Source organism: Stomoxys calcitrans, chromosome 5 (genome assembly GCF_963082655.1).
Source record: "Stomoxys calcitrans chromosome 5, idStoCalc2.1, whole genome shotgun sequence".
Taxonomy (NCBI): Eukaryota; Metazoa; Arthropoda; class Insecta; order Diptera; family Muscidae; genus Stomoxys; species Stomoxys calcitrans.
Genome location: NC_081556.1, coordinates 130633429 through 130659555, shown reverse-complemented (window position 1 = coordinate 130659555; position 26127 = coordinate 130633429). Strand labels below are relative to the sequence as shown.

At 43.2% G+C, this 26127-nt stretch overlaps 1 protein-coding gene across 2 annotated transcripts in view; it reads left to right on the top strand.

The window, feature by feature from the left end:
• The window catches only part of LOC106088330 (semaphorin-2A), a 411928-nt gene that overhangs the window by 336885 nt on the left and 48916 nt on the right, over window positions 1-26127 (top strand). For both annotated transcript variants that reach the window (XM_059370110.1, XM_059370111.1), the window contains one exon: window positions 6109-6213. In XM_059370110.1, coding sequence (XP_059226093.1) covers window positions 6109-6213 — 105 coding nt within the window. The remainder of the gene's footprint in view (window positions 1-6108; window positions 6214-26127) is intronic.

The following is a 26127-nucleotide window of genomic DNA, read 5'->3' as shown; positions in this document are numbered from 1 at the left end:
TAGAAAGATGTGAGACCTCGGACCAGAGGTTATACACGAATAATAGAAAGACAGAAGGAATGGAGAACCCGAGCGGGGGTGAGGAAACGGCCGCCCCCACAAAAGCACGGTTGTACCTACGCCGGAGCTTATGGCACCCCCGTCGGAACCAATCTGCCCCTTCAAAAAACCTCAGGAGACATACCAGGGGTACGTTCGCAAGTTCACCCAGATCACAGAAGAAACGGCTCCCCAGAAAGGAGAGCCTACGTCTCTGCAGACTCGGACAAGAACACATCAAGTGCTTAATAGTCTCCTCCTCATCCTCATTCAGGCAATTCCTACAGAAGTCATTGTGCGGTATCCCCCTATCAAGGTACCCATCAAGACCGATGACTGGTCCGCCCGGCGCACTCGTCCGCCCACTCATTTCCCGGAATCCTCTCATGCCCAGAAATCCATGTCAGCGTCACATTTTGGTCCGGAGCCTATCCAGGGACTTCAAACAATCCGCCACGCATTTTAACCTCACCATCCTCAACCCTTACCCCTTGAGCGCTGCCATATTGTCCACATAAATTCTAAGTTATTAGGGCGGTAAGTCCCTTGCCAGAATTTCTCTTGCGGCCACTGCAATGGCAGCGACCTCTGCCTTAAAGACCATGCACTCGTCCGGCAGTCTCAGAGACATACTGATATTGAGTGCATCAGAGTAGACCCCCAATCCAGTCCCTGACTTCATCTTGCCGCCATCTGTGTAGATCAAGGTCTCATTCTCCTCAAGTACACCATTCGCCCTCCATTCGTCCCTCTCAGGAAATCGAATCGCGAATGCCCTCACTCAAAAATCTTTCTCAGTCGGCTCTCCACATGCATAATATCCAGAATCGAACTATTGCCGCAACCATCCTCCTTCAGCATGGCGAGCTCTCTCAGACTAAGCGCGACCCTGGCGGCGCAGTTCCAAATATAGGCCCCATTAGGCTGCATATCCAGCATCGCCTCCAGGCCTGCCTGCGGTGCGGATCTCAATGCCCCTGTAATGCCAACCTTGTCGAACTTCTTCGCACACGTCCTCTTCCCTACGGCATTTCACTATACCAGTGCCCCATAGGCCAGTACTTGTCTCACGATGTCCGTATACATCCCATAAATCATTTTGGGACTTAAACCCCACTTCCTACCGAACATCCTCCTGCAGGAGTGAAAGCGCTCAGTGACTTACGGCTTCTTTCCTCGGTGTTCCTCTTCCAGGACAGTTACGAATCGAGGACTATGCCTAGGTACTTCGCCTCCTTCGACAGCCGCGGGGTGATCCCGTTCAAGGACAGGAGTCTGAACTCCGGTATCTTGTCACTACATGTAAAGAGCACCAACTCCGTCTTCCCTCTCGTCAGTCCCCCTTTCACCTTCAGGTCAATCAGTTTTTTCAGTGTTTCCACCGTCTCCTGCCCACTCTCAGTGTAAGTTCCGTCCTCCCTCCTCAGGGAGCTAGGCGTGATGGGCTCCTTCGAGAGCACTTTGTGCTTTCCAATTCCCCACAAAATTTCGCCCAAGAACTCCTCTTCGCCTTTCTCGTGTCTTTCTTGAACTTGCCAATGGCGTCACGATACTCGTCCCAGCCCTCTGCTGTGTTCTCCCTCTTGGCCTTATTAAAAAGTTTTCTGCCCTCCCTCCTGAGCACCTGCAGTTCCGGTGACTACCATGATTGGCTGGTTTTACGTGGCGGTGCTCTTTCGGGACATGCCTTCAAAAAGGCCTCGTTCATACTCAATTTCTGAATTTTTTCCCTGAACTTGTCCATCAGGTTTCTGTATTGAATCTTCCTCGCCCTTTCGTGCTCGACCCGAAAACATATCCTATAGTGATCCGAAAAGTAGCACTCGGTGGAAACGTTCCAGTCCAAAACTTGTTTTGGTTGTAGAAAATATGGGCGTTGCCCCTATTGCCCGTGGGGCTATCAGGCCCGTGGATAAAATGTAATCAAAAAGTGACTCACCTCTTTCTTTGGTATCCGTGCTTACCCAGAGACTATGGTGTGCATTGAAGTCACCCGTTAGCACAAGGTCATGCCCATTCTCCACGCACCAACCAACTAGGGCTCGGTCTATGTCTGTAGGCAGGTTAGTAGGTAGGTACATGGAGGCCAAGACCAGAAATGGTTTGCGAGGTCTCTCTAAGACCACTACCGTTAGGTCTTCATCGCTGAAACGAGAAATCAGGGTAAGGTTTCAATCAATACTGGCTACAATACAGCTTCTAATCTTACCTTCTTTGGGGGGGGAGAAGAGATTTAGATTTCGTGATCTGATTGCACGAACCTTGTTACCTCGTAACCACGGTTCTTGAACGAGGGCCACATCAGTGCCATCTCTTATCATAGCTCCCAGCAGCTTATCCGTAGCTGCCTCCGAGTGATGCAGGTTAATCTGCACTAGCTTCCCGCGGCCCATGCCCCCTAGTACCCTGGGTGGCGTGGTCTTCATCGGCAGGCAGGACCATTCTCACATGGTTTAAGCCGAACTTAACCTCTCCCAGCGAGGACTTTAGGAGCAACAAGGATTCTGAACCAACCCCGATCCAGAGGTCCTAGCCATTACCTTTATCTCTCGCTCGTCCCCTTACAATTGTCCAGCTCTCCGCTAGCAGATGCTTATTCTGCCCTTTAAGCAGCCTGAGTTTAGCTTCGTCCTCCAATCCAAATCCAAATTTTGCCCATGAATATTACACTAAGGAACAGGGGCAAACTTCTCACATATCAATGAGTGCAGTCCGATTCAAGTTTAAGCTCAATGATAAAGGGCCTCCTTTTTATAGCCAAGTCCGAACGGCGTGCCGCACTACGACACCTCTTTGTTGGAGAGAAGTTTTACATGGCATAGTACCTTACAAATGTTGCCAGCATCAGCAGGGCAAAACCACCGCTGAAAATTTCTTTCTGATGGTCTCGCCAGGATTCAAACTCAGGAGTTCAGCGTCATAGGTGGACATGCTAACCTCTGCGCTACGGTGGCCTCCAATACTGGAGGGAATATGGGGTAGATGTCAGTCAACCTATGAAGAAAGTGGCGTAGTGTGATAATCTGGTTAAAGGTATATGTAGAAATCTAGTGCCATACCAACATGACCCGTATTCGCTTTGCTGTCACATCAGATAATATGTTCTGTTAGGGGGTGCTGGTACGGGCTTTCAGATATTTCGCGCCAGTGTGGGTATTATATTGGTGCTCTTGTCACAAATACCTTTTATTGGGGCCTTATATTGCTATTGTCGGTAAATATGTCCGGTATGGGGGTCTTTTTGGGACTGAGGCGGATTGCCATATATCAGATTCGTGGTCTGATCTCAAATTTGAGTCCCATATTGTCATTATTGGTTTTTATTCCATTTAGCTGGTGGCTTTGGAAGTGGGGCGGCCCCCTAGATATCCCACCCTAAATAAGGATTCAATTTTCTGTATTTAAGTTATTATAAACAAACTAAATTTCTCTTAAATCGCTCCAGCTATCTCCGAGATCTTGCGTTTTAGAAAATAGGGTAAGGGGAGGTTCCTACCATTAAAGTTTGTATGTTAGACCTGCTTCATTCTCTTGATTTAGGTGTGAATTCGAGTAGCCAAACTCTCAAATTTATTTAATTTGAGCCTCAATTGCCATTGGTTCAGGGGGAATTTATGGGGTGACACGACCGCCAAACATTTGGCCTCAAAATTGGATATCAAATTCGTTTTCTACTATCACATACCTATTATTTATTATCATAGTAAGTAATCATGACCGGTTTGAAGGGAGTTTAAGGGCGGACCCTGAAGTAATATCAACATCGTGCTAGAGCACTATTTTCTTTGATGTTTTTAGTGTTGGGGAGGCCCCGTAGACACATTTGACCAAATTCTTATAACAGATGTGTCCTCAGCTTCCAAATATCTTTCGTTTGATACCCATATGTTTGGGGGTGGGGAGGCGCCTCAGACACCAAGGAAACATTTTTGTGTCAGATTTGTATTCTATTGTACTTTTAAATACCTTTCATTTGATACCCATATTGCCCAAAGCGGTTTAAATGTCCTGTTGGGTGGGGTTTTTGGAGTTGGGGAACCGCCCCGATACTTAGGGTAACAATTTAATGCCAAGCTCGTGATCTGCTCTTCAATACCTTTCATTTGATACCCATATTGTCAAATGCGGTGAAAGTGTCCTCTTTGGGGCTCATTTGGGGGTGGGAGACTCCCCCAAAAATTAAGAGTGAAATTTTTGTCCCAAATTCGTACTCTACTCTTAAATACCTTTCATTTGATACCCATATTGTCCCAATCGGTACACATGTCCGTTCGGGTGGGTTTTGGGATGGGGCGCTCCCCCCACCTAGTTTTTTGACCCCAAAATTGTATATCCTTTTCCTGTTTTTAGGGTACCATAAGGTGGCATACAAAGTTTTGTCGAATCGGTGCAACAATCTCGGAGATCTGACGTTTTTAAGAAATTTGGTTAAGGGGGAAAGTCCGCCCCCCTATCCCCCCCTTCCGATATCAAAAAATACCCTATTTTCAAGGGGGCCTCAAACTCTACCACCTTGAAAACTTCATGAAAATCAATTAAGCCATTTTTGAGTCTATCCGAAACAGACACAAAAAAAAACACAACAATTTAATTATACCCACCACCGGATGGGGGTTATTCATTTTGTCTTTCCATTTGCAACACACCGAAATATCCATTTCCGACCCTATAAAGTTTATATATTGTATATTCTTGATCAGCGTAAAAATCTAAGACGATCTAGCCATGTCCGTCCGTCTGTCTGTTGAAATCAAGCTACAATCTTTAAAAATAGATGTATTGAGCTGAAATTTTGCACAGATTCTTTTTTTTTTTGTCCATAAGCAGGTTAAGTTCGAAGATGGGCTATATCGGCCTACATCTTGATATAGCCCCAATATAGACCGATCGCCCGATTTAGGGCCTTAGGCCCATAAAAGCCACATTTTGTATCCTATTTTGCTGAAATTGGGAACAGTGAGGTGTGTTAGGCCCTTCGACATCCTTTGTCAATTTAGCCCCGATCGGTCCAGATTTGGATATAGCTGTCATATAGACCGCTCCTCCTATTTAGGGTCTAAGGCCCATTAAAGCCAAATTTTTTATCCCATTTTGCTGAAATTTGGGACAGTAAGTTGTCATAGGCCCTTCGAAATCTTTCTTCAATTTGGCCTTGATCGGTTCAGATTTGGATATAGCTGCCATATAGACCGCTCCTTCGATTTAGGGTCTAAGGCCCATAAAAGCCACATTTATTATCCGATTTTGCTGAAATTTGGGACAGCGAGTTCTGTTAGGCCCTTCGACATCTTTCGGCAATTTAGCCCCGATCGGTCCAGATTTGGATAAAGCTGCCATATAGACCGATCCTGCGATTTAGGGTCTAAGGCCCATAAAAGCCACATTTTTTATCCCATTTTGCTGAAATTTGGGACAGTAAGTTGTCATAGGCCCTTCGAAATTTTTCTTCAATTTGGCCTTGATCGGTTCAGATTTGGATATAGCTGCCATATAGACCGGTCTCTTAATTTAAGGTTTTGGGCTCATAAAAGGCGCATTTATTGTCCGATATCGCCAAAATTTGGAACAGTGAGTTAAGTTAAGTCCCTCGACATACTTCTGCAATATGTCACAGATCGGTCCTGATTTGGATATAGCCGTCATATAGACCGATCTCTCGGTTTTAGGTTTTGGGGCCATAAAAGGCGCATTTATTGTCCGATTTTGTCGAAATTTGGGACAGTAAGTTGTGTTAGGCTCTTCGACATCCTTCGTCAATTTGGCTCCGATCGGTCCAGATTTGAATGTAGCTGCCATATGGACCGATCTCTTGATTTAAGGTTTTGGGCCCATAATAGGCACATTTATTGCCCGATATCGCCGAAATTGGGGACAGTGCTTTGTGTTAGGCTCTTTCATATTTTTCTTTTTTTATGAAAGGTGGTTTACATATATATCCGAGGTGGTGGGTTTCCAAAGTTCGGCCCGGCCGAACTTAACGCCTTTTTACTTTTTTTTATTTAATAGCAAAAAAATTTCCCCTAATAAATTTTTTTGAATCTCATATGTTTTCTCTTTCTTTATTTGTAGGTGTTTGATTGTAAAAATCACATACGCGTTATACAAAAAATGCAAGGCAACAGGCTGTACGTGTGTGGCACAAATGCTCACAACCCCAAGGATTATGTCATTTATGTAAGTATCAACAATTCACAGAAAAAATCACACACACACACACCCACACTCATACTCATACAAAATACAGTGATTGTCTCCATTTCCATAATACAGACAAATGAATATATCTTCCAAGCAGGGCTGATGGTGACAGCAAAAGAAACTTTGGGTTCTTTATATCCACTCTTTATTTCAAGGCAAACATACTTGCACACACCCCACATATATTTCATACATACCAAAGGATTTTGAAATGGTTAAAATACTTTCGTTTTTTTATGCGAAAATTTTGGTTTTTTTTTAGTTCTTGGTTCTATTGACATTCCCTCTTAGACGGACTTTGTACCCTGACTGCAGAAATGTGGCCGATATGGAAAAGCATATTGTTTTGTTGGAACAATATGCCATTCCTTTTCTTTTCGACTTCTATTGGTGCTTTTCGCAGCGTAGAGAGTATTTTGAAGAGGGATACTTTTGTAAACTGGCATTTGATTCAGTTTTTTATACCCTACTATAGGGTATGGGAATTATTAGTAAAACCATCTGTTAGTAATGCCATATGAATGGAAGAGAGAAATAAAAATATAGGATTTTCTTACCTTATTAAATTTCAAATTGGCGGTATGTATTGATATCGAGGGGTTTTTTAACAATGTGCGGACCAAACACTGATGCAATCCTTAGACCAGTACCGGGTAGATCAGGTTCTTAGAAACTGGCACCCATATGTTATGGAACAGATGGATAAATTGTGTGTTCTATTGGGTTGCCCAAAAAGTAATTGCGGGTTGCCCAAAAAGTAATTGCGGATTTTTTAAAAGAAAGTAAACGCATTTTTAATAAAACTTAGAATGAACTTTAATCAAATATACTTTTTTTACACTTTTTTTCTAAAGCAAGCTAAAAGTAACAGCTGATAACTGACAGAAGAAAGAATGCAATTACAGAGTCACAAGCTGTGAAAAAATTTGTCAACGCCGACTATATGAAAAATCCGCAATTACTTTTTGGGCAACCCAATATAATATACATATAAGGGAGAAAGTGGTACAGGTCACGCCAACGGGTGGCATTTTATCGCCACTCCTTGGGCTTCCCGGTAGCCGAGTTGGTAGCGTGATTGGATTACCAGTGCAGGGGTCGTGGGTTCGATTCCCGCCAGAAGACTTGGTCTGTCGCTACTGTGGTATCACAATGGACTTCAAATTGTCTAAGTGAGACGGAGGTCACCGTAGGCCAGAGGTTAACATGTCCGCCTATGACGCTGAACGCCTGAGGTCGAATCCTGGCGAGACCATCAGAAAAAATTTTCAGCGGTATTTTTCCCCTCCCAATGCTGGCAACATTTGTGAGGTACTATGCCATGTAAAACTTCTCTCCAAAGAGTTGTCGCACTGCGGCAAGCCGTTCGGACTCGGTTAAAGAAAAAGGAGGCCCCTTATCTTTGAGCTTAAACTTGAATTGGACTGCACTCATTGATAAGTGAGAAGTTTGCCCCTGTTCCTTAGTGGAATGTTAATGGACGAAATTTTGAGTCTGTAAAGGACTGCCACTCTTACATAGCCTAATATTATCGCCACTTCTTTGAGTGACGACCATAAATAGCCTATTAAGGATACTGACGGTATTATAATACTTCTAAGGGATAAGCATCCGAACCAGCTCTGTCACAGGGCCGAAAGAGTCTTGCATATGGCATATGACTGGGCTAGACCAAGGAGTCTCAATGTTAACCCAGAAAATACTGAAATCTGCTTTTTCTCGAGGAAGACAAATGTGGGCCAATTTGACTTGGAGAGGAAACTGAATTGAAGTGCAACATTCAATACTGTACCGAGAAGGCTCAGAGATGTTGGGCACTAAGTAGACGGGACGTAGGCTCGAAATAGGGCCTGAATCCGAGGATAGTCCACTGGCTCTACAGGAGCGTAATAATACCAATACTTACTTATGCCTCAGTAGTTTGGTGGATTGCGATGGAGAAAAAGTGCAACAGGAAGACCATACAACAGGTTCAGAGAACATGTTGTCTTAGCATAGGCGGAGAGATGAGGACCACTTCCACTAGGGCACTGGATACTATTCTAGATATCCGACCCATTGACATACAGATTCAGTGTGAGACAGCCACTACGGCTAAGAGCTTAAGGCGATGGGAGAATGGATAGAATATGGGAGTAGCTCATACCATCGCTGTATAATCGCAGCGACGATAGCAAATCTGGAAGGAACAGAAGAGTTCTCCGATCTGCAGTATATACTTAATGCATGACGCGCGGTCTAAACACCCCAACTTTTGCCAATGGTTTCCTTGCCTAAGACGACACTTGAGATCGAGTGCGAGGCACTGCTGCCAGCGCCACAGATTTGAATTGACGGAACCTTAGTATTGTCATCTGGAAGATCATGTTACACGGATGGATCAAACCTAGAAGACAGAGTAGGCCTGAGGGTCTACATTGAGAACCCAAGGACTGAGATCTGTTTTAGACTGCCTGACCATAATACGGTTCTACAGGCGAAGATACGGGCGGTCACTGAATGTGTGAGGTGGTGTGGTTTTCACGCGAGGACGTCGAGTGTGAACATCTTTGCAGACAATAAACAGGCCATCAGGGCAAAAACAAACGGAACGGTAAGGTCACGAACAGTCTTGGAGATTAAAGTCTTCTTTGTGGATGGCACTATCCGCATCGTTGGGGTGCTGGGCAATAGCGGAGTAAGAGGGAATGAAGGAGCAGACGATTTGGCAGTGAAGGCCAGAGCGCCAATAAATTTGGCTTACCCGAAGCCTTTCGGGCCGACACAGTCCTAGTTAAGGGCGTGCGCTACGAAAGCTCATTTAACGCTGTGGAATAGCGAAACGGTCGGTAGGACGGCGGAAATCCTATGGGAATTTGGAAAATCCTATGTGCCATGTGTAGGACATGTGGGGGAAGTTGATAAGACGTTGTAGCATTTCCAATATCATTGCCGGCTTTGGCGGCATGCAAACACCAGTACTTAGGTCAAACCGAAGCATCGACCCGCAAGTCGATGCAGTCCGAGTTAAGAGTGTGGGCGACAGCGAAACAGTCGGTAGGACGGTGAAAATCTTATGGGAAGATCCAGAACGTAAGAGGACGAGGCTATTATTGAAAGGAAGTAAGACTTAGGTCATAATGGGACACATAGGATTACGAGCTCACTAATGTAAAATCGGTGCGGCAAGTGTTAGCATGTGTAGGGCATGTAGCCCGGTTTTCGCGGCTAGAAGACGATCGCGAAACGGTCTGTAGGACGGCAAAAAGCAGACGCAATTACTGAAAGGAAGCAAGAAGGAGGTCAGTTTAGCTTTCGGTATTATAACGGGACACATAGGACTATGAGCTCACTTATCCAATATCGGTGAGATCATAGTCCTGCGAGTCCCGTTATTTGTCCCCACCTAAGTGCCAGGCGGTTTTCGCGTCTAACAGATACCGGCACTTAGGTGGGGACACAATACCAGACATGATCCCATTATGAAGAGTGGGGTGGAAAACAATTAAGGATTTTGTTAGTACCACGGAAGTCCTAACTTTGAATTTCTTTTTCGAGGTTAATTTTTAGTATATGGAGCGCTCAACAAGCCGTTTACTGGCTTAGGTGTATGTCCATAGTGGCATTGTGTAGATAAACATTCACACCCTCTTCTCAAACTAACCTAACCTTACCTAACCTAATAAAATGTTGTCTATTTCCGCTCTTTTATTTTAATCTTTAAAATCTTTTCGTGATTTCTCCAACATCTTCTAGCTCAAATCATGTTCAATGCTTTCTATTCAAAGAAGACCATGTCAAAGAACTTTTAAAAGCTCAGCAAGTGTGTGTTGTTATTTAAAACACTGACTGGCTTGAAGGATCATGATTTCTGATACGCCATGTGTCTTCACCAACACCTTTGTCAAATTGATTAGGGTGCCCTACATGCCCAAATATTATTGAGTATGGTGTAGAGCACGCTTTTGGTTTAAAGCAGATGATAAAGTTGTTGATAAAGGTACATGGCGTATCAGAAATCATGATCCACCAAGCCAGTCAAAGTTTTTGTATAACAGATTTCACACACTTACTCAACTTTTACATCCACGATCGTATTGTAGCCGTTGAGTGTAGCGGAAGTGTTTTTATTTTGCTCCTCTAAGAAAAAAATATCCGTATCTCGGAATAGGTACTACCTATTTGGAAAAAATTTTAAAGCCTTTTGGGGTAGGCTAAAAATGGACTCCAAAGACTTAACAGCTGTGGTGGTGGCGTCAGGTGTGGTGTGGGTGCCTTGTCACCTGTAGTCGAGAGTAATGCTTCAAGCGCACAACTAGTCGTCAGACTTATTATTAAGGAAGAGACGGATAAAACAGAGGGATGCACACTTCGTCCCCAGCCTTTAAGTAAAGATAATGGTTCTGACTCGGATTCAGACGTCGACGGTGTCAATGAAACAGTCATCGCAACCGAATCGAGAGATGAGGGCATCGGGATGACGGCAGAACTGAGCGACGGCTTTGCTAAGTTCACAAGCAGACCGAGAAAGCGATCCGCTGCCCGTCGAAGGAGACAGAGGAGTATGTACCGGCAGCGTAATCGGGCAAAAGTGCAGGATGCTCGAAGGGATAAAACTGACATTCCAAGCACTTCTACGGAAGCTGGAAGATCAATCAGATCCCGAAGAGCATAACAATGCTAAAATGCGGAAGAAGAAAAAGATTTTTTCTCTTTCAAGTACCCTGGGAAAACCAAGCCAGCCATCCCGCAATGGAGACTCCAGACAGTGTCTTGCGGAGGTAGACAAAGTCGGAACAGGAACGAAGGAAGTGCGAACGGCCCCTGAGTCTTCATGGAGGACTGGGACTTTCAAACTGGGGCCACAGCCATCACGGAAAGGCATCTGGGAAGATGGTCGCTGAGAATGGTAAGGAGCCGACCTCTTAGGCCAGAGTGGCGAGAAAGCACAACAAAGAGGAACTGACTTATGCAGTCATCAATGTCAGCTGTGCATCCGGTAGGATTTCACCAGATCATCGGTCCCAAGTGGAGGATCTGATTGACGATCGGATTTTCGAACATGTGTGGAACTCTGTAGAGGATCCACCCATACAAATGATGAGCTGCGAGTATAGAGTGGACCTCTTTACGCTGCGTTTTGCGTCGGCGGAATGTATTGATACCGTCAAACAGCTCGTCAGAGGTATCCACGCTCCCTGGGAGGGCGCAAAGCTCGACTTTAAAGATAAAAATAAAAGAGAGCAAACAGACAAACCAAACGAACCGGCACGTCGTTGTGCTGCAGGTCAATGCAGTGAAAGCAGTACTTGCATTGACATTCAAAGGAAGTTCAAGTGCACAACAGAAAGAGTTTGGCAATGTTGAAACGTTTGTTGTTCTTAGCATTGATGATTAGTTTGTATCGGAATAGAGACAACTTTTTTGACTTGGGGACGTACTTTGGAATCAGAACAAAAACTGGGGTTTTTTGGGGAGTTATTTTCTTAGCAAAATTTTGTATTTGCCAACTTGGCAGGGGTTATCTTTCCATTATATCTAACTTGTACGAAGGCATAATGCTAAAATACAGACTCTATATAGCTGTCCTTTTTTTACAATTTTAAAAATTGCATATCCGTGCCTTTACGTGACACACATCTCTGGCCGTCAGTAGAAAATATTTTTGTCTAATAAATGAGTTCTAATTTTTTTGTATAAAAAGCCTTTGGGGATGTTTGTTGGGGATACTTACTTGTAATTAGGAATTTTAGGGCACAAAGGATTTGAAGTTTGGGGATAAGGGACGAAAAAATACCCTCAACCTTGATGAGGGTCATTACCTAGGTGGAGGAAGAGGGCTGCTTGCCTGTCTAAAAGTGGAGTGTTATAGTGGATGATCTAGTCGACGATATTTCCGATATCCTTACGGAATTGCCAGGACCTCCTCCAGTTTCATACGATTCAGGCTGGTAAAAGGGCCGATTTAAACTAATATCATATGTAGAGATCTGGCCAGCATCAACACTAGATTTGGTAAAGGATGAAAATATCTCTTTGACACATGTATGGATACCAAAGAATCCTTCAGATCACGAACTCATTCTTGGGCGATTAATTATGCCTATCCCAATTTATCAGCCACCTACAGCCAGATTGTGAGATGGGATGAGGCTTAGGATTGAGAACCAGAGACAAGTAGTGTTTGTTCTACATTCCTGCTGTATCGAAGACTTCAATCAGTACTAAGGTTGGGTTGGGGGCTCAGGAGACAACTCTGCTGTTGTTGCTGAAGACTTGTCTGCATAGCAAACACATCACATCTGGCGGATTTCTGGAAAAAGAAAATATATCTACCTTGATCGAAAGCGGGGAGAATGCTGCGAGACTGAACCCGACAAGCCCTTTTTAAAGGGTCATTCGGTTGGGTGAGGCCCAATTGTGCCTTAGCGAAAAGAAAGGACCTAAAAAGTAACAAAACCCTTAACCAGTTCTAAGCTTGGGTTGCGGTCTCAGGAGACAACTCAGTTGTTGTTGCTGAAGACTTGTCTGAATGGCTGTTATTCAAATCTGGCGGATTTCTGGTAAAAGAAAATAACCTACCTTGATCGTAAACAGGGAGAAGGTTCCGAGACTGAATCCTACAAGCCCTTTGTAAAGAGGTCATTCGGTTGATTTAGACACGAATTGTACCCCAGCAAAAAGGAAAGATCCCAAAAGTATGACGACAGCTTCAGCTGGGGTGCATTTGAAGAGGAATCCTTCACAGCACAATATTAGAGTGTCCTAAAGAGGAAGGGCCAGGAAACTCATCAAATAAGTCTTGTGAGGATGACTGTGCAACCTAGACGATGAGGAACATGCCACAATGATTGAGAGTCTGAAATATTGCCGGTTTCAGCAGAGAAATCTCCATCATTGCAAAGCCGCTTCACCTAATATAATTGACCAATTTTCTCTATCAAATTTTGATTGATTTAAAGTTCGATGTAGGTTATTGTAAAGACGGCTTCGTCTGACACTTTTCATTCCTCACTTATTTTTCTTGCAGCCAACAATCCCTTTTCTTCACTTCTTAAATTTAAGCTTGGTGAGTGAGAGATAACAATCGCTTTGTGCAAAAATTTTCTAAAGGGAAATGTGAAAAAGGACATAGAAAAGTGGCAACACATTTTCATTCAATTGACACATATTCATGGCATGACTTTTTTGTGTGTCTCTATATGTGTGGAAGTGCGTGTGCGATTGTTTGTTTTCCCTCCAAAACTTTCCCCTTTTCAACTTTGCTAAAACGACGGACCTAAGTGGCAGGTTTGGTGTTTTTGTTCCTTTTTGTGGGGGGGTGTGGCAGAAGTATGTTCCACATATGATTTCACATCTTTGTTTGTATTAAAAAATATTATAATGTTATCAAGTGACAACATACTATGAATGTGTGACAGTGTGTGTAGCCGACTTCAAGAAAACCACTTGTATAAGGGGTTTGTCACAGTGTGGGAAATAAAAATAGAGTTGGTAGAAATATAACAAGTATATAAGTTCTACTGGGCCGAATCTTGGAATCCTATCAGCATGGATTCTGCTAAAAATTGATTTAAAAATAAATTTATTGGGTTGCCCAAAAAGTAATTGCGCACTCTAGAAGCTCAAAAAGTATAATTGGGAGATCGGTTTATATGGCAGCTATATCAGGTTATAAACCGATTTAAGCCATATTTAGCACAGTTAATGAAAGTGCGACCAAAACACCACCTGTTAAATTTCAGCCAAATCGTATAAGAATTACCCTCTCTAGAGGCTCAAGAAGTCAAGACCCAAGATCGGTTTATATGACAGCTATGTCAAAACATGAACCGATTTGGTCCATTAACAATCCTAACCGATCTACACTAATAAGAAGTATTTGTGCAAAATTTCTAGCGTCTAGCTTTTCTCCTTCAAAAGTTAGCGTGCGGACGGACGGACAGACGGACGGCCTTTTCTAGATCGACTTAAAACGTCATGATGATCAAAAATATACCACCTAACCAAAATTTAAAAAAACTCCAGATCTCGGAGATCGTTGAATCGATTTAAGCGAAATTTTATATGCCACTTTATGCAAATTTGCCCGTGAACATCCCTTTAAGGATCTGGGGCAAACTTCTCACGTATCACTGAGTCCTGTCTGATTCAAATTTTAATCTCAATGACAAGGGGCCTCCTTTTTATAGCCAAGTCCTATGGTAGCCGCTGTGCGACACCTCTTTGGGAAGAAGTTTTAACATAGCATAGTATCTCACAAATGTCGACAGCATTAGAAGGAGATAACCACCGCTGAAAATATTTTTCTGATGTTCTCGCCAGTTTTGTATAGTAATCCAAAAACACAAAATTGCTTCAAAAACACAAAATTCTTCTATAAATGTATACAAAATTAACTTAGCCGAAGGGCATGATTTTTTTCTACATACCAAACTTCTGTGAAACCAGCAAAAACTAAAGCTTCTAGGAATCGAACAAGGATGATCGAGAGACCGCTTTATATGGGAGCTATATCAGGTTATAGACTGATTTGGACCGTAATTGGCACAGTTGTTTGGAAGTCGTAACAAAAACTAAAGCTTCCATGATCGCCCGGTTTTCCGCCTGCAGGACCCTGTTATGGTCAGGCAATCTAAGACAGATCTCAGTCATTGGGTCCTCAATGTAGACCCTCAGCTCAGATCCACCGGTGTAATATGATCTCACAGATGGCAATACTGGGGTTCCGTCAGTACAAGACTGTGCCGCTGTCAGCAGTTCTTCGCACTCGACCTCAAGTGTCATCTCAGGTATCCGATCGGAAACCTCCTCCCTTCCTTCTTGGTTTCCTATTGTCGCCTCGATTTTACCGCGATTTTATGAGCTTCTCCAATCCTAAATCCATTCTCTCATTGCCTTAAGTCTCATAGCCGCAGTGGCTATCTCACACTTAATCTGTATGTCAATGGGTCGGATATCTAGAATAGTCTTCGGTGCCCTAGTCGGCGTGGTCCTCATCGATCCGCCTATGCCTATGTCCTTACGTTGCACTTTTTCTCCATAGCAGTCCACCAGGCTACACGATTCTGTAGAGCGGACTATCCTCGGATTCAGGCCCTATTTCGAGCTTACGACTCGTCTGCCCAAGATCTATGAGCTTTGGGGTCAAATAACCGTGGGGGACGCCCTACCCCTAAACCCTCCCAAACGGATATGTTTACCGATTGTCACAATATGGGTATCAAATGAAAGGTATTTAAGAGTAGAGTACGAACTTGATATAAAAATTTGACCTCACGTGTCGGTGGGCCCACCCCACCCCTAAAAACCGCCCAAAAATGATACGTTTACCAAATGGGGCAGTATGGGTATCAAATGAAACGTAATTGGAGGTAGAATACGAAACTCATATAAGAATTTGGTTCAAGTTCCAGGGAGACCGCCACCATTCCACGCCAAATATCACCCCCAAACGGGTATGTAGGCTGATCAGAACCATATGAAATTCAAACGATAGGTAATTGAGAGTAGGATACGAAACATGCATGGATGAATCAAAGCTAGAGGACAGAGGGGGCCTGGGGGTCTACATTGAGAATCCTGGGACTGAGATCTGTTTTAGACTGCCTGACTATTATACGGATCTGCAGGCAGAGATCCGGGCGATCACGTAATGCGTGTGGTGTTAACGCGAGGACGTGAGTATGAACATCTTTAGGGACAGTAAACAAGCCATAAGGACAATAACAACCAGGACGGTACGATCACGAATAGTGTTGGAATGTAAGAACGAAATTAATGCCTTCTCTGAGGATGACACGATCCGCATCGTTTGGATGCCGGGCTCTGGCGGAGTAACTGGGAATGAGAAAGCACACGATTTGGCAGTGAAGGCCAAATGACTTGGTTAAACCGAAACCTTTCGGATCGGAGCAGACCGAGTCAGGGTTGTGGGCGACGAACGCTCATACAACGCTGTGGAATATCGAAACGGTCGGTAGGACGGCGAAAAACCTATGGGGTTGTGGAAAATCCTATGTTCCATGTGTAGGGCATGTGGGGCATTTGATGAGACGTTGAAGCATTTCCAGTGTCATTGCACGGCTTTCGCGGCATGCAAACGCCGGTACTTAGGTCAAACCGAAGCCTTGCTGGTCGGCGCAGTCCGAGTTAAGGGTGTGGGCGACAGCGAAACAGTGGGTAGAACGGCGAAAATCCTAGGGAGTGATCCGGATCGTGAGAAAACGATGCTATTACTGAAAGGAAGTAAGAAGGAGGCCAGTATAGCTGTTGGCATCATAACAGGAAACATAGGACTACGAGCTTACTTATGCAAAATCGGTGCGGCAAGTGATATCATGTGTAATGCATGCGGGGAAGATGATGAGGCGTTGAAGCATTTCCTATGTCATTGCCCGGCGAAAGCGTGTACCAAATACCAATTCTTAGGAGCTGATATAATACAGACATAGTTGGCGTGGTATGGAAAAAATTATGGATACTGGAAGTAGCACGGAATTTCTAACTTAGATTTTCTTTTTCGAGGTTACGTTTTTAGTATTTAGAGCGCACAACAAGCCGATTATTGGCTTAGGTGTCCTCTTTTAAACCTAACCTAAACTTACCTTACCTATCATATATAAAAAATTTGGTTAATTTCCAGCGTGGCGCACCACCGCAAAAAACTACATCAAATGGGCATGTATGAAATGTTAAACGAATGCCAATTAAGTCATTTAAAAATTTGGACCATGTCAAAAGGCGTCACAAACAATTAAGGGTGTAGTGAAGTACATCGGACCAGCTAGTATGTGGTGGTGGCTACTTGTATTCTTGAACACATGGGTGGATGTTCGTCTGAAATTCAGAGTTTTTTTTACCCACCACCACAGAATGGGGATATACATCATTCCGTTTTTAACTCCTCGAAATATTCGTCTAAGACCCCATAAAGTATAAATATTCTTGATCCCCTCAACGTTCTGAGTCGATCTACCCATGTCCGTCCGTCTGTCGAAATTACGGTAGGGGTTGAACGCGTAAAGCTAGCCACTTAAAATTTTGCTCAGATACATTGATGTAGGTCGTTGGGGATTGCAAATGGGCTGCAAATGGGCCAACAACTGTGCCAAATAAACCGATCCAAATCGGTCTATAACCTGATATAGCTCCCATACTAACCGATCTCCCGATTTTACTTCTGGAGCCCATGGAATCCGCAATTTTTGTTAATTTGTGTACAAAGTATAGGTCGCAGTTTTCATCCGTTCGTCTTCAAATTTGGTACAGGCATGTTTTTCGGCCTAGAGACGAAACTTATTGAAATTGAAAAAAAATCGGTTCAGATCTGGATATAGCTTCGATTTTCACACCTAGAGCCACTGCAAGCTCATTTAGTGACCAATCTTGCCAAAATATTGCCCTAGGCTTTCCTCGATGACTACCACAATAAACATTGAGTTTGGTCAAAATCGGTTCAGATTTAGATATAGCTCCCATATATATGTTCGTCCGATTTGCAGTAATATTGCATTAAAATGGTCTTTTGTTAACCGATTTTCTCGAAATTTGGCAGGAGGGATTTTCTCTTGACTCGAAATATTACAGTTGAATTTTATGGAAATCGGTTCGGATTTAGATATAGCTCTCTTATATATTTATCGCCCGATTTTAACTTCTAGAGTCACAGCAAGCACATTTATTGGCTCATCTTGCCAAAATTTTGCGAAACGCTTTCCTCGACGACTGCCACAGTATCTGAGGAGTTTGCTCGAAATCGGTTTAGATTTAGGTATAGCTTTCATATATATGTTCGTACGATTTTGAGAAATATTGCAAAAAAGGGCTCATTTGTTAATATTACTGGAGAATCGGCCCAGATTTAGATATAGCTGTCATATATGTATATCGCCAGATTTTCATCCCAAGAGCCACTGCAAGCGCATTGTTTGACCAATCTTGCCAACATTTTGCACAACGCTTTCCTCGACGACTACCATATTATCTGAGAAGTTTGCCCGGAATCGGTTCAGAATTAGATATAGCTCCCATATTTGTATTTGTATTTTTTTTTTGCTCATTTGCTCATTTTTAATTTAAAAAAAATGTTATTTAATTTTTTTTTGTTTCCTGAGCCATTAAATATTACTCTAAAACATGAATTTTTATATAACCATCATTCAATGACATATTCAATTTTCCCCCACTGTAGATGACAATATGAAATATCATATATGTACATATGTATGTATGTATGTGGCAAAAAGACTTTGTAGATAAAACTAATAAAAGACTGGGATTTGTTTCCCACTCCATCGCATCATTATTCCAACTGGTGTCGATGATTTAGCCGTCAGTGCTAAACAAAAAAGGGGAGAATTGTTAGGATTATTTTCATTTTTTGTTTCTTCTTGTGGAGTATATCTAAGTGCTTTTAGATATTTTCCTGCAAATTGACATGTAAATGTAAAATTGGTTTATAATACATATTTTGAGTATCTTAATCTTTTATCAAATAAGGGGGGGATCAATTTGCAATTTACATAAGAGCGGGTATAAAATCTACACATAAATCGCTCATCAATTTGCCCTTGTCATGTTTCAGTGGTTTCTGTCTGTTTTTTTTTATCATGCAAACAAATGTTCTATTTCACTTTCACAGCCACCTATGTTTTGTGTCAAATTTTTGTATGGGTATACAAAAATATTTGGGCTTTAAAATTTTTGAGACAGTGAAATAGAAGAAGTTTCTTTAAAATTTAATCGGTGGAGAAATTTTCATTGACATTTTTCAAATTTCATAGGTAATTTTAATTAAAACAAGTAAAAGCGTGCTAAGTTCGACCGGACCGAATCTTATATACCCTCCACCATGGATCGCATTTGTCGAGTTCTTTTCCCAGTGTCTCTTTTTAGGCAAGCAAAGGAAAGGAAAGGATAAAAGAAAAAAAATGCTATGCTATTGGAGCTATATCAAGTTATGGTCCGATTCGGACCATAATAGAATGAATATTGGAGACCACAGTAAAAGTCATTGTGTAAAGTTTCAGCCAAATCGATTTCGCCCTTTAGGGGCTCAAAAAGTAAACTAGTGAGATCGTTTTATAGGGGAGCTGTATTAGATTATAGACCCATTCAAACCATATTTAACACGTATGTTGAAAGTCATGGGAGAAGCCGTTGTACACATTTTCTCCAAAATCAGATAATAATTGCGTCCTATGGAGGCTCAAGAAGTCAAGTTTTCAGATCTGTTTATATGGCAGCGATATCAGGTTATGTACCGATTTGAACCATACTTTGCACAGTTGTTGAAAGTCATAACGAAACACGTCGTTCAAAGTTTTAGCGAAATCGGATAGGATTTGCGCCCTCTAAAGGCCTACGAAGTCAAGACCCCAGATCGGTTTATATGACAGCATCGATTTCACCCGTACTTGGCACAGCTGTTGGAACTCATAACAAAACACCTAATGGAAAATTTCAGCCCAATCGGAAAAGAATTGCGCCATCTAGAGGCTCAAGAAGTCAAGACCCCAGATCGGTTTATATGGCAACTATATCAGGTTATGGACCGATTTAAACCATACTTACCACAACTGTTGCAAATCACAAAAAAAACCCCATACAAAATTTAGCCAAATCGGATAAAAATGGCCTGTGGTGGCTCAAGAAGTCAAGATCCAAGATCGGTTTATATAGCAGCTATATCAAAACATGGACCGGAATATATATTCCTTATGGGGTCTGAGACGAATATTTCGAGGAGTTACAAACAGAATGATGAAATTAGTATACCCTTATCCTATGGTGGAGGGTATAAAAATTTCTTGGCAGTAATTTTTTAGAAAAAATTTCATTGAAAATTTTTCTATAGAAAAAAATTTATTAAACATTTTTCTTTAGAAGAAAGTTTCATTGAAATTTTGTCTACGGAAAAAATTTCCTTAAATTTTTGTTTTATAGACAATTTCATTAAAATTTTATCTCCAGAGACAATTTCATTGAAAATTTGTCTTGTGAAAAATGGTCACTGAAATTTTGTCTTTAGGTTAGGTTAGGTTAGCTGGAAAAGAGGGTGCAGATATTAATCCGCCCCATGCCACTATGGACATACACCTTAGCCTGCAATTGGCTTTTGTGCTCTCTAAAATTTAAAAAGGAGCTCCGAAAAAGAAAATTTTAAGTTAGGAATTCCAATACAAAATCTTTAATTTTCCATGCCACTCCCCTATAATGGTTCATATGTGGTATCGTGTCCCCATCTAAGTAGAGGTGTCTGTTAGCCGCGAAGACTGGGCAATGGCTATAGGAAATGCTCCAACATCTCATCATCTTCCCCACATGCACTACACATGCTATCACCGCACCGATTTTATTTAACCAAAAGCTATACTGACTTCCTTCTTACTTCCTTTCAGTAATAGCCTCGTCTTCTCACGATCTGGGGGAACCCATAGGATTTTTGCCGTCCTTCCGACTGTTTCGCTGTTGCACAGTGTTACATGCGCGTTTGTCGCCCACGCCCTTAACTCGGACTGCGTCGACCCGAAAGGCTTCGGGTTAACCAAGTTTATCGACCGCAATCCTCTGGCCTTCACTGCCAAATCGTCTGCCCTTTCATTCCCCCTTACTTCTTTGTATCCCGGCAACCAAACGATGCGGATTGTGGCATCCTCAGAGAAGTCGTTAATCTCCTTCTTACACTGCAAGGCTGTTCGTAACCTTACCATACTGGTTGTTGTTGCCCTTAAGACCAATTTACTGCCCGTAAAGATGTTCATACTCGTTGTCCTCGAGTTAGAACCACACCACCTCACGGATTCCTTGATCGCCCGGATATCCGCCTGCCGGACCGTATTATGGTCAGGCAGTCTAAAACAGATCTCAGTCCCTGGGTTCTCAATATAGATACCCACTCTGTCCTCTAGCTATGATCCATCCGAGTAACATGATCATCCAGACGGCAATACTAGTGTTTTAGGCCTGTTTGCTATCTGTAAAGATTTTTACACTCGACGTTCTCGCGTCAGCACCACACCATTTCACACATTCCGTGATCGCCCGGTTCTCCGCCCGCAGGACCCTATTATGGTCAGGCAGTCTAAAACAGATCTCAGTCACTGGGTCCTCAAAGTAGACCCTCAGGTCCTTTCTATCCTCTAGCTTTGATCCACCGGTGTAACATGATCTTGCAGATGGTAATACTGGGTTCCGTCAGTACAAGACTGTACAGCTGGCTGCAAATCTTCGCACTCGACCTCAAGTGTCGTCTCAGGTATGCGATCGGAAACCTCTTCCCTTCCTTCCAGGTTTCCTATCGTCGCCTCGATTTGACCGCGATTTTTTGAGCTGCTCCAATCCTCAATCCATTCTCCCATCGCCTTAAGTCTCATAGCCGCAGTGGCTGCTTCACACTTAATCTGTATGACAATGGGTCGGATATCTGGGATAGTCTCCAGTGCCCTAGTAGGCGTGGTCCTCATCGCTCCGCCTATGCCTATGTCCTTACGTTGCACTTTTTCTCCATAGCAGTCCATCAAACAACTGATGCTTAAGTAAGTATTGGTCTAAAAACCCTTCTGTAGATCCAGTGGACTATCCTCGGATTCAGGCCCAATTTCGAGCCTACGGCCCATCTACATAGTGTCCAACATCTGTGTGCCGTCTCAGTACGCTCCTAAATGTGACACTTCCAATACAGTTTCCTGCCCAAGATCACTCCTAAGTATTTGACCTCGTCAGATATCGAAATCGTCTTATTGAGGAAACATGGTGCGTCAAATTGGCTCACCTTCATCTTTCTCGTGAACAGGCATAATTCTGTCTTCTCTGGGTTAACATTGAAACTCTTGGGTCTAGCCCAGTCATATACTATATTTTTGACCTTTTTGGCCTTTCCGCATAGCTGGTTCGGATCCTTGCCCCTTAGAAGTATTATAACATCGTCTGCGTTGCAGACGGGTTCAAATCCCTCCTCAGTCAGCATCCGTAATAGGTTATTTATGGTGGCCACCCATAGGAGTGGCTATAAAATTACCCCCTGTGGCGTACCTTCTGCCACTTTCTCCCTTATATTTATGTCATGGGACCCGCAATATGTACACCTGTTTCAAGGTATATGGTTTACCCAGTCCCTAAGGACTGGGTTCACCTGGTACTGGTCTAAGGATTGAATCAATATGTCGGACCGCACATTGTCAAAAGCTTCCTCAATGTCAATGCATACCCCCAGGGTGTACGTTTTGGTATCGAAGGATTCTTCTATTTTATCCACAATCTCGTGCAGTCTTCACCGACCTTCCCTTGATATAGTTATGCTCCTTGTATTTAAGCAGTTCGCTGGACGTCCTGCTCTTTACCATGGTATCCACAATGTGTTCCATGGTTTTGAGTAGATAGGACGTAAGGCTTATGGGCCTATTGTCCTTTGGTGTCGCATAACTTGCCTTGCCGGGCTTGGGTACAAACATCACCCTTGCCTCCTGCCAGGCTTTCGGAGTATATGCAAGTCCCAGGCACGTAGTAAAAACACAGGCCAAATGGGGCGCCAGATAGTCCGCCTCCTTATGTAGTAATACCGGAAATATTCCATCAGGTCCGGGTGACTTAAATGGTTTGAAGCTCCTCAAGGCCTCCTTTACCATAAATTCTGTCATGATAAACCTTCGATCAACCTCATTATTCCAAGATACCAGTGTCTCCGTGAGTCCCTTCGTATCCTGTGGAAAATGCTTTTTCATCAAAAGCCTCCATATGTCCTCCGTTGTTTCTACTCTCTTTCCCATGTCGTCTACTTACGTTTCAGTTTCGAAATGGGTTTTTGAGAGAAACCTTTTCTATTTTGGCGCCGTCATCAACGCTATTGACCTATTCACAGAAAAGCTTCCAGGAGGCACGTTTTGCCGCTCTGGTAATCTTATTGTATTTCTTGAGCCGTGTGTAATACACATCCCAATATACTTCAGCTTTTTTACGACATGCTCTGTTAAAAATTCTGCGGACCTCTTTTTCAATAATGCGAATCTCCCCGGTCATCCAGGGTTTTTCTTGGGCTGATTTCCTTTCCCAAAGAGGACAACTATCTTCGAAAGACCCCGCCGGTGCAGTCGTGGTCCTGTTGACATTTTCGTCAATGTCTTCTATGTTTGGACAATCTAAATTATCTTGCCTAAGACTTCTCTTGAGTAGCCTTCCGAATTTTGTCCAGTTGGTTTTCAACCTATTCCAGAAGGTGATCGGATTGGGCGCTGGCCGTGCTATTCTAAACCTAATGTGGCAATGGTCGGAGAAAGAGTGTTCCATGGAGACCCACCAATCCTGAACCTCATCGATTAGATTTTCCGAATATATCGTCACATCTAATACCTACTCCTTAATCCTATAGCAGGGACCCGACGACGGACCCATCACCGACTTCAAGATTCGGAATACTGGTATAGTTACTTTCTTTACTTTAATTGGCTATGACAGAATATTTGTTCCACTAGCCGAGCGTAGAATAGCGTTCCAAGCGACTCGATCTTCTGCGCTCATTCTAAAATCAAAGACACCAAGTTTCTAGGTGTCTCCCATCACTTGATCTTTCCATTGGGCTTTTGGTCTTTCCGGTTTGCGTCTACCACCGTATTTGCCTTCAAAAGACTTCATTGCTGGAGCTTCTTCTTCCATTCTGACAACAAGACCTAGCCAACGCAGCCGTCAACTATGCTATCGTCATCATACAGCTCGTGGTTCATACTTCGACTATATTCTCCGTTAACGCAAACTGGTCCATATATTTTACGAAGAATCTTTCTCTCAAATACTCCAAACACTGCCTCATCTGCTTTCACAAGTACCCATGCTTGAGAACCATATAACAGCACGGGTAGTATCAGTGTCTTGTATAGCGTACGCTTCGTCTGTCGAGAAGTGGCCTTGTTTCTAAACTGCTTACTTAGTTCAAAGTAGCATCTGTTTGCCAGTATTATTCTTCGCTTAATCTCAAGGCTGGTGTCATTTGTGTCGGTTACGGCGATGTCGAGGTAGACAAAGTTGCTGACTATCTCAAAGTTGTGGTTCCAAACTTTCTACAACTTGCAAAACTTTTTGGGAGTTGAAACCATCCATTTCGTCTTATCTCCATTTACTGCCAGACTCATTTGCACTGACTCTCTTTCGATTCTTTCAAAGGCTGCAGTTAGTACTTCCGGTGACCGACCCATGATATCGATGTCGTCGGCATAGGCGAGTAGCATGTGTTCTCTAGTGATTAATGTGCCATATCTATTCACATATGCATCTCGTATAATCTTCTCTAGCAGGATATTAAAGAGATCACACGATAGGCTGTCTCCTTGTCTGAAACCTCGTTTGGTATTAAATGGTTCGGAGAGATTCTTTCCTATTCTTACTGAGGAACGCGTATCAGCTAGTGTCACCCTGCAGAGTCTTATTAATTTTGCAGGGATACCAAACTCAGACATGGCTTCAAATACCTCTGAACGTAAAGGAGTATCGGAGGCGGCTTTGTAGTCAACAAAGAGATGGTAGGTGTTGATTTGTCCTTCTCGGGTCTTTCCCGGGATTTGGCGCAGTGTGACTATCTGGTCCAGGATGGATTTACCAGGTCTAAAGCCGCATTGATAGGGCCCAATTATCTCATTGACTTTAAGTTTTAATCTTTCACACAGTACGCTCGAGAGTATCTTGTATGCGATGGGGAGGAGACTTATTCCCCTGTTGTTGGCACATTCTGTCTTGTCTCCTTTCTTGTGAACGTGACTTAATATGCTGAGGTTCCAATCATCGGGTGTGCGTTCTTCTAGCCAGATTCCGCAGATGAACTAATGCATACGCCTTTCCAGCGTGTCGCCTCCGGTCTTTATAAGTTCAGCGGGTAACCCGTCGGCTCCTGCAGCCTTGTTGTTCTTCAGTCGGGTCACTGCTACTTGGACCTCATTTTGACTAGGAGGTAAACATCTATACCATCATCAGGGATTGGTTCTGGGGTATCCTCTTCGCCGCCAACGTCGGATACTAGCAGTTGGGTAAAATTTTCTTTCCATATCCTCAGCATGTTATCTGTGTCAGTTACTGGGATAGGTATAGAGCCTAATATTGAAACATTAGGCAGCGCAGCGACAGGAGTCTTAATGCAACCAAACGAACAGGGAGCCGATGATGGTACCATCACCTACTCCCATGAAGCCCATTTACTTAAGATTTGGAAGACTAAGGATTGGCAAAAATCCTAGTATTGAAACATCAGGCAGTGCAGGGAATGGAAACCCAATACAGCCTAATGAAAAGGGACCTGACGATGGATCCTTTACCGACTTTATAAAGATTCGGAAGACTAGGATAGGCAAAGAACCTAAAACGATAACATCAGGCAGTGCAGTGACCGGAAAGTCAATGCAGTCTTAAGAACAGGGAGCAGACAATGAGATCATTACCTACTCCCAAGATGCCCATTTACTGGAGGACCAATGATTGAGGTAATCCAGATAAACCTTCACCGTTGCGAGGCTGCTACACACGCTCTGGAGAAGAAAATCAGCGAGGGCAAGATTCATATTGCCTTCATTCAGGAGCCATGGACAACCCGGAACAAAGTTTCTGGACTAAACCATATCAACTACCAATTATTCTATGCTAACACTGGTACTCGGCCGAGGACTTGCGTTATTTGTCATAAAAATGTTGTCAACGTCGGATGCAACAGTGGTGAGACAGGGTGGAGCATAACTGGCATCACTTTATCTGCCTTTCGACTCTCCGACACCGCCACCCACGTCGGAACTGCAAAGGCTAGAGAGGAAAGCAAAAGAGACAAGAAACGAGGTACTCATAGGGTGCGATGCGAACTCTCACCACATTTTGTGGGGTAGGATGGGGGTATACTAATTTCCTCATTCTGTTTGTAACTACTCGAAATATTCGTCT